The 10,212-nt window shown below is 38.6% G+C and overlaps 1 protein-coding gene across 4 annotated transcripts in view; it reads right to left on the bottom strand.

Annotated features, from left to right (window-relative positions):
* Nucleotides 1–4,378: 4,378 nt before the first annotated feature.
* The window catches only part of LOC131030395 (uncharacterized), a 31,373-nt gene continuing 25,539 nt past the window's right edge, over nucleotides 4,379–10,212 (bottom strand). For all 4 annotated transcript variants that reach the window (XM_057961202.1, XM_057961203.1, XM_057961204.2 and 1 more), the window contains one exon: nucleotides 4,379–4,880. In XM_057961202.1, the coding sequence (XP_057817185.1) occupies nucleotides 4,667–4,870 (204 nt within the window). In that variant the 5' untranslated portion in view covers nucleotides 4,871–4,880 and the 3' untranslated portion in view covers nucleotides 4,379–4,666. The remainder of the gene's footprint in view (nucleotides 4,881–10,212) is intronic.

The following is a 10,212-nucleotide window of genomic DNA, read 5'->3' as shown; positions in this document are numbered from 1 at the left end:
TGGCGATGATGCTTAGTTTTCTGCGATTCGTGTGGAGCAATCATGACATGTGATGGTGGTGGCTTTTAAAGGCCTTGGTGTTATGTTCCCTAGCATTTTGTAGTGGCTGGATTTTGGTGGTAGGCAGTGTGTTCAGGATTTGGAGCAGAGGTGAGTCGGGATGGAGGCAAACTTTTCCTTGATGACGGACAGGCAAATGCCTGTTTTTCGCAGCCTAATCTCGAGCAATAGGTTGATGAATGTCTTCAGGGTGGATGGTGAGGATTTTGGAGGGCAGTGAGGTTGATGTTTGGGAAGGAATTATTGACGTTGGACTGTCGGCCGAGAACTAACCTTGACATTTCGTCGTTGTTCGTTGCCTTGGCCTTGCTGGTGGGAAAGTCGGCGGAGGAAGTGCAACGGGTCACATCTTTGGTGTTGAGACCCAAATGGGCGGGTGGTCTGCAGGAAGTGGTGGCTCAAGCCGTTATTGGCGAGGGGTTGAAGTCGATGGTAGGACCATGGCGGAGGATCGGTGTGGATGTGCGGGTGTTGCAGCCATATGTCATTTGGTCGACTTCCCGGCCTGTTGAATTGCAGATGGATGCAAGGAAATGATGGGGAGAGATTGTGCAGTTTGTGCATAACTTGGGGCCGACTGAGCGAATGAAAATTCATGGGAAGGTGACCCCAATTCGATCTGAGGCCCCTCTGGATGAGGATGGGAGGCCTATGGTTCGACATCAACTTCCAAGGAAGCAGACAAAGGTGGTGGAGCGCGGTTCTCTGTGTGGTGGCAGGCCGGGAAGAGTGCCATGTGGAGGGAGTGAGATGCAGGAGGCAGGGCCCAGCCGGGGTATCCCTAGCTTTTCAAGGGAAGAGGCATTGGGGTGGTTCGGTAGATAGGTTCTCTAGGTTAATCGGGTCCTCCTTATTGTGGGGTATGTGTTTGCAAGTGGCTTTTTTGTGGTTGTTGGCCTTGTTGGGCTGGTGTCTATTTGGGTTCCTTTGTTGTAGTAGGGGCGAGACCCCATGTTGTGGCAGACTGTCTATCTGCTTTTTGGATGTAAATCTTTTCTATTTTAAGCAATATATTATCTTGGTTATCAATCAAAAAAAAAATTATTCATGAACTAGCCAACTCAATTTGCAATTAGATTTTATTTATAAATCACCCCATACAAATCAAGTTTTTGTATTAGAAAACAAAATTTTATATTAATAATTCTTATTTTCACTAATAAATACGAAGTAAGATTAATGCATTTTTAGTTTTTAAAACAATAAGAAATAAAATCGAATTTATATATATAATGCAGTCTTTAATTCTTTCTTTTGAATAAAAGAAATATGGGGGAGTGGGGGCCCGTGGGCCCCGCCATCCTTGCAACCTCAAAGCATTAAAAATGCTAACATAATTAAAACGCTTGAACATAATAAAAATGTTCGAACAACAGAGAGGCTAAATAGGCTTAGAAAGAAAACAAATAAATAAATAACACAGATAAACAAATATATATTCACAGAGAGATACAACTTATTAGCCGATGTATTCTAGAAGATAAAATTATTGGCAGGGAGAGATTATTTGTTTTCTAGAGATGATTTTTTATTTTATTTCTTTTTTTTTTCCACAGGGATTAAATTTACAATACATTTGAGGTAGATTTGCAAGTTTTCTTAGAGATATTTTCATGCATGTTTTGAGGAGAAAATAGTCTCAAAGAAATCAACCACAGACAATAGAAATGGTTTCAGAGAGAGGTAATTTGGAATAAATAAATATTTTGTGCTAATGTTTTGAATTAAGTAAGAAAAATACATAAACAATTTCCCAGAGGTACATTTCAAGAGCGCTGAAAATGAACATTCACAGATTTCACAAAAAGATGAACTTGGATTTCCACATATTTCACAAAGAGATGAATGGTTCTACATCATATTGAAAATAATAACAACCAGGCTTGAATTAACATAGAGAAGGGATTTCTCCACAACACAAAAAAAAAAGTTGTTCAATATATTTTTTTTTGTTCTATGCACATTTTGAGGAAAAGGAGAAGAAAACTACTCACATTGAAAATCAAATACAAAGATTTCTCAGATCTTTTTCCTAGATTTTTTTTTTTTTTTTTTTTTGAGAAAAGCAAAAAGTAAAAAGAAATCTGATTTTTTTTTTTTTTCTCTAAAACAGATTAAATAAATAAAAAAGAATTTGCATATGCATATTTGGAATGAACTTTTATCAATGCAAAAAAATAGATTTTTCCTTTTGATTAATCTTTCTAAATAATTAAAAGATGAATTCTTGAAGCAAAATTTTCATAAAATAAAATAAAAATTAATTAAAAAAAAAAATCTAAGAGATGAAATATGTTTCGTTTTGAAAATACAAATTTCACACATGCAAATAAGCGAATGCAAAGAAGGGAACCTAGATTGACGAAACTTTTGACGTTGAATCCTCTCTAGCCTTCTTCAATCCTTCCTTGTAGCTTGGTGCGAATTCTTCAAAAGCAAACTTAATAATTCTACAATAAAATGTGGCTACAAACAAAATCCTACTATTATTAACAAGAACTTGAGAAATTATTTCACACCAAAAACCTTGAACTCCCCTATCAAAAGTTTGGCATACAATATATAGAAAGAGTGCACCATATTCCACTTTCGAAAGAATTAATTGAAATGGAGATTCTTTTCTAAAATTGTTTTTCATGCAACATTGATTGTTGACATAGTGAGAGTTACATGCAAGAACAGAAATTTGAAAAGACTCTTCTAGAAACTTCCCTTTTTTTTCTACGCCGTGCTAGAATAAATAATTTATAAATAAATCTTATGACCTCATATGTGTCTTCACTTATTAATTCTTTTTATTTAAAATTCCAATCATATTCAATTTATCTTATCTTATATTACTCATAGAATCAATACTAATAAAAATAATAGTAGTTGTAATAATAATAATAAATATAATAATAACAACTTAGGAAAAGAGGGTTATGACACTTAACTGTTGTTCGAGAATCCCACAATAAAACTCAATATGGTAGAGCCCCTCAATCGATTAAGTTTCTTGAGCTAAGTGTCAGAGGCTGCATGGAGAATTTAGACACTGCTTACAGGATTCTTACCCCTTCTTTTTGCCTCGCGAATTCTCCATAGTAATCTTGCTGCCAATGCTCTGTTAATGTCTTCACACAGCCTAAACCTAATCCCCTATGGGATTTAAGCAAGAAAAAAATTCTCACTCCACTAAACTGATCTTGTTTTTACTTTTCATATCTTTCCAAATCCAAAAATAGTAGATGTTGCCTTCGCAACAAAGCTGTGATTTTAACAGTAATGTCATGCGAGCAGGCAATGCTGAGATGATTGCATTAGCGTATCTCTGGCACCTAGCGTTGACCACTTACTTTTCCATGAAAATAATTTGTTTCTAATCCTTTCTAGATCCATTTCCGTACTTGACATGAAGCATTACCTCCACATGCCACATTTCAGGGCAAGAACAATGCAGATACCTGTAGCCAGATCCCAACAACTTTTGATTTCTCAATAAAAATGTTTCTAGACCATTTACAACACATCTTGGATTTTCTAAATTGACCTCCTCTATAATTTCATGTCCATATTTAGATGTCCTTAAATCAGCCATATTTCTTATAAAACAACAGAAACAATCAGCCTTCAAAAAGATTGAAAAACCTCCAAAGCTGCCATACAGCTTTTTTTTCGACATTCACGTTTTTGCTTCAAAGAACTACTAGGATTCCAAACTGAAATGCAGAACATAGTTACCTATAGTGTATCATGTTTATCCCCCACAATATGTACCGATGACAAATAAATGAATCTTGTTTGCACAAAAGGTTCTCATATCCCAGGTTGTTTGGACCTTAAAATATCCATTTACCATTCATGTTCTTTCTTGCTGCCTCTTGTCTATTTCCTCTTATTTCGAAGTTCATATGAAGAGAAATTTCTAGGGGATTGTGATGTAATGGTCGCAGGGAGTATTTGTATCAGTATGACTCAAGTTCAAATCTTGCCACTTTAATGAGGTGGCCAATATTTCTGAACACGTAGGAAGCAGGTGACCTAGCAATTATAAATTACATTTAGCAAATGAGTTTATATAATGTCTAGCAATTTTACGATCACATTAAGTCATGAAGATTTCCTGGTAATTGTGCTTCCACACTGTTTCCAAGAATGTTGCCTAAACTCCACTTTTATTATATAATCATTTTCTAGAATTAGGCCCTTCAGGGGGAACTATTATACATGCACACAAGATCCAAATGTATATTGTACATAAAAGAATATAAGTTATAAAGATTGTACGCATGCACTTTAAAGCACTATGATACAAGAGCGAAGTTGAAACGCATACTAATAACAAGTTTGGCAGGGGAAATATACCCTTCTGATTGATAAAACATTACATGCTATATTTATCATTAAGATCATGTTCATGTTCACGTTCATGTTGATTCTACAACTATACGCAAAGACAATTTCTCTCTCCAAATAAGAAAAAAAACAATTTCCAAATACTCATGTATTTTAAAATATACACTGTTTCATTTTTATTATAAATTAGTTAACCATTGCAAGAATAATCTCACTTGACAAGCAATCTTAAACATTGAGATTGCATCAAATGTTTGGAAATACATTTTCAGGATCGCGTTGATTCTACAGCTGTAGCTAAAGAATCTTTCTGCCTCTCCTGCTTTTCAAAAGTGTCAATAGCAACCTGCAATTCATCAGTGCCTCCAACTGCCCGCATTGTGTAAATATACACACCTGCAACAAAGCCTGTTAAACCTCCTGCCACAACCATGTTCTTTGTTCTACGAGTCAGGCTTGAGAATCCAGGCATAGCTCAGACCCTGAGACAGTAAAAATTTAAATATATGAAGTTGAGATCAGACAATTATATGCCCAAAATCTCTGACAACAATAATGAATGGTGGAAAAGGACAACCATGAATTTTTAACGCTTAGGGCCTGAATAATCCCAAATTTCAACGAACAAATCTAAGCAAGAGACCAGATAGCATGCAGAATATGCTACAAAGTAGATAATTACACACTAAATAATCATAACCCTGAGTAACACATCCTTGTTGTCTTGCATGACACTAGATTGAACATGATATGATCATAAGACAACGATAAAATTTGGAGTTGCATTTCTTCAATGGAACTATCATAAATCTTATGGCTGACATTAGAAAATCACGGTTGCTTGTGCAGACACTTTTTCCAGCCTCAAAATGGATACGACTCATGAAAGAAGACAAAATGAACGAAGAAAATATGCAGGATATAATACAACCAAATCAGTGTCCTATCAAATACTACAAAAATGCAAAAATATTTGACACAAAATGTAGCTTGAAGAACCTTGAAAAGATAACCACCACTAATGAAAACAGACAAAGGTAACTAAGACAGGACTATACAGAACATAAGAAAAATTGCTACCTTAGAAGCTATAATTGATATCATGGTACGATAACACAATCATAAATACGATTAAAGAGGAACCAAACTCATGCATTATTGTCGGTGAATCTCTTGGCGATGTAAATACCAGCTTTTTCTGATGGCTCTATGACTTCTTAAGAGGCTTGTATCTGTGAAAAATCTATTACAGTTACTGATTATTATCCTCCTATCTTTGATAGATTATTTGAGCAACAATTATTGGAAAATAACACAACTGCAATTTCACAAACTCATAAAAAATGTGCAACACAATGAACACAATATTTTCGGACAATTGTCCCTGGAAAAACCCCCAAGGGAAAACCAGTATTGCGGATGAGAACTATATTAAAACTTCAGCAAATTAAGAGATACAAATACTGCTTGCCTGTTACTGGCAGAGCTTCGACGACCTCCCAATTTCTCCTGCTGAGATTCCACCCCGCTACTATCCCAACGCTATCACTGTGCCCTTGCTAACACTGCAAGACTACTTGTTAACACTGCAAGTTCTTCACACAATTCATTCATGCATTCCTTCATTGTTTTCCAAATGCCCCCTGACCCCCTTATATACTACTCTCATTGGAAAACCAACGGCCGAGATTAATTCTCAATCAACGACTGAGATTAAAAACAACTAAACAACCCTAACCAAATTGGTTGCTAGAAGTTTCTAAAAAAAAAGTCAAATAATTAATAAGAATTGTTTGAACTCTAACTACAATTGTTAGCAAACAATCATTTACTAAATATTTAGCAAATGGACAAACAGCTGTCCAAGCTAACAAACTAACAAACTAACACTCCCTCTTAGTGAGGAAGCTGTTCTGCATGACACCCAACTTCTCTCTGAAGAAGATGAATTTCGCCTTCCCCAATGCCTTTGTCAAAATGTCTGCTACCTGCTGATCTGTAGGTATAAACTGTAGTTGAACAACTCCACGCTATACACAATCTCTAATGAAGTGATACCTGATGTCTATATGTTTCGACCTATCATAAAACACCGGATTCTCAGTCAACTTAATGCAACTCTGATTGTCGCAGTGTATCACTATAGTCTCCACCTTCTGACCAAACAAGGCTACTAGCAACTTCCTAAGCCATATAGCTTCACATGTCGCCATGCTAGCTGCTATGTATTCCGACTCTGCAGAACTCAGAGCCATAGACTTCTGCTTCCTACTGAACCAAGAGATAACTCTTGATCCTAGACTGAAACAACACCCTGAAGTGCTCCTCTTGTCTGTTGTACTGCCTGCCCAATCTGCGTCAGTATAGCCCATCAACCTGATTCCTTCACCTCGAGCATATCTAATCCCATACTCGATTGTACCTCGCAAATAACGCAGCACATACTTTGTCGTTGTCCAATGCACTCCCTTTGGTTCAACCATGAACTGACTAAGAGAGTTAACTGCAAAGGCTATATCTGGCCTGGTGTTGACCAAATACATGAGAGAACCAATCAACTGCCTGTATAAGGTGGGATCTACATCCTTCTCCTTGAATGTGTCTACCTTCCTCCAATTCGTGATCATAGGTGTAGACATGGCTTTGCAATCTTCCATCCTGAACCTTTTCAAGATTTCAATGCAATATTTCCCTTGTCCAAGGAAAATCTCTCCATCTGTCTACCATACCTCCATGCCTAGAAAGTAGTGCATAAGTCCCAAATCCTTCATCTCGAACTCTACTGCAAGGTCCCTCTTGCACTCTTCTATGAGCTCTAGTGAACCTGTTAGAAACAAGTCATCCACATATAGAACAAGAATGAGAATCTCACCCCCAGCCACCAAGTAGTAGAGATTAGCATCCGCCTCACTCTTCACAAAGCCCATTTCCTGCAAGTAACTATCAATGCGTTCATACCACGCTCTGGGAGCCTGCTTGAGTTCGTACAAAGCTCTCTTTAATCTACACACGTGGGTCTCTATGCTGTGTGCTACAAAGCCATCTGGTTGTTCTATGTATACCTCCTCTTTCAACTCACCATTGAGGAACGCTGTCTTGACATCCATTTGATGGATCTGCCATCCCATTTGTGCTGAAATTGAGATTACAGCTCGTATAGAAGTATACCTGGCAACTGGAGCAAATGTCTCCTCATAGTTTATTCCCTCCTTCTGAGAGAACCCTTTTGCCACAAACCTTGCCTTGTATTTCTTGATGCTACCATCTGCATCGTGCTTGATCTTATAGATCCAACGTGATCCAACCACAGCTCTATCCGTTGGTCTAGGCACTACCTCCCAAACATCATTCTGCATAATTGAGGTATACTCCTCAACCATTGCATCTTGCCACACTTGATGTTGTGCAGCCTCCTAATAGCTAGAAGGTTCACTATTTACCAACTGACTAACTAATGCAACATAGTCATCAAACTTGGCTGGTTGTTTCTGTTGTCTACTACTACTCCTAGGAGTACCTACTAACTCCTAAGTATTTATTTGTGTCTGCTGAACCTTACGGTTGTTGCTGCCAACTGTAGAAGATGAAATATCAACCTCCATGTCTTCTTGATGCATCTCTTCTTGCACCTGTTGCTCCATACTCTGAGAACTCTCACCTCTTGAGACTATGCTTGTACTAGTAACTGTACTAGAGCTTTGCTGACCTTGATTCGGTTGAGTGATCCTTGAGCTTGTGTTGGCTGCTCACTCTGATCATCTGTTGGCAAATCTCTGGACCTTCTAAATGCCTTGTCCTCCATGAACTTGACATCACGTCGAACAATAATCTGCCCGGTCCCTGGAATGAATATCCAATATGCCTTTGAGGTTTCACTGTACCCCACAAAGTACCCTCTTTCTGCAGTCTGATCTAACTTGGTACGTGTATCCTTTGGAATGTGACAATATGCCAAACTCCCAAAGATCCTGAAGTGACTTAACATCTAGCTTCTTCCCAGTGAATGCTTCCTCTGGTGTCATCTTCCCTAGCACCTTATGTGGAACCCTGTTTTGTATGTATACTGTCGTATTACATGCTTCTGCCCATAAGTAACGGGGCAGGTCCTGATCATGTAGCATAGCCCTTGCTGCCTCCGATATGGACCGATTCTTTCTCTCAGCAACCCCATTCTGTTGCGGGTTGTAAGGAACAGTCCACTCTCTCTTGATTACTTCCCTGGTACAAAACTCTTGGAATTCATTCCCTTTGTACTCGCCTCCATTGTTTGACCGAAGAACCTTTATCTTCCTTCCTGTTGAGTTCTCCACAAGAGCCTTGAACTCTTGGAAGCGATTGAAAACCTCATCCTTGGTCTTCAAGAAGTATATCCAAGTCTTCCTGGAGAAATCATCAATAAAAGTACTAAAGTACTCATACCCTCTGAGAGATTTCGTCGACATTGGTCTACATACATCTGAATGTACTAGATCAAAAACACCCTTGGATCTAGTGTCACTCCTTGGAAAAGTTGCTTTCACAAACTTCCCCAACACACGTCCCTTACATACATCATCATGCTCTATGCTCACCTCTGGAACACCTGTCACAGTCTCATGAAGCAATTTAAGTACTCCATGATGTATACGGCCCATCCTCCTATGCCATAGCTCTCCAAGATCTCTAGGATTACTGTTGCTCATGAGTGCCTTAAGAGTATCAAACTGCAACCTATAAAGTCGACCACTCCTAACTCCAATAGCTATGGGTGATTTCCAATCCTTATGCTTAATCAATACATTTGCCCCTCTAAAGAGTACATTGTACCCTTTGTCCTGAAGGACAGATACAGAAATCAAATTCATCCCTAAGCCTGGAACATGCAACACATCATGAAGAGGAATCATCTTACCATTCTCCCTCTGAAACTGAACAGTCCCTTTCCCAACTGAGTTGAGTTTGGACATGTTTCCCATAGAGATCTGGATTCTGGTGCTCTCCTCCTTATAACTGGAGAAGTATTCTCTAACTCCTGTCATATGAAATAACGCCCCACTATCTATGTACCAAACACTCTGTGAGGTTGAGCTAACCATACACGCTATGAGTGCAAACTCATCTTCCATTCTATTCGAGAGCTCATCTACACTTGATGAAGCTACAACTTGCTTCTTGCCTTTCTTGTCATTCTTCTTCCTTTTTGGGCAATCGCTAACATAGTGGACAAACTCGTGACAATCGTAGCACTTGATCTTCAACAAGTCTTTCTTCTTCTTCTCACCTTGTGGATTTGATCATTTGCTGGACCCCTCCTTTACCCGCTAGGGCAACGTTCTCCTATTCTGCCTCACTTTTCTGACTCTTATTGTTGGCTCCATTGACAAGGCTTAGTCTAAGCTCCTCCTGAGTGAAGTCACTCCAAAGTTGATCCCAACTTGGTAAGGTGTCTCGTCCATTCACAACTTGAACAAAGACATCCCACTGCTTAGAAAACCCATTTAGGGCTATCCGTACTAGCTCATCATCACTTGGTTTATCTCCAACAGCCGCTAACTCATCCTTGACAAGTCTGAGTTTGGTGAGGTAACTCGTCACGTCTTCTCCCTTATTCATTCGGGTATTCCTCGGCTTTTCTCTCAGAATCAGCTTCCGATTAGTGGTAGCATTGATGGTACAGATTCAAAATGGCATTCCACATCTTCTTTGCAGTATCTAACTCTGCAATATGTGGAACTATATGGTCCTTGACACCATCAAGGATTAGCCTCCTCGCCTTGGAATCATCCTTCTTGTATGCTGCAAGCTGTGTTGCATCTGTAGGTACAGTCACAACAG

The sequence above is a fragment of the Cryptomeria japonica genome, chromosome 7 (genome assembly GCF_030272615.1).
Source record: "Cryptomeria japonica chromosome 7, Sugi_1.0, whole genome shotgun sequence".
In the NCBI taxonomy this organism is placed as follows: domain Eukaryota; kingdom Viridiplantae; phylum Streptophyta; class Pinopsida; order Cupressales; family Cupressaceae; genus Cryptomeria; species Cryptomeria japonica.
Note: the sequence above shows the minus strand (reverse complement) of the source record. Positions and strands in the feature narration are given on the sequence as shown.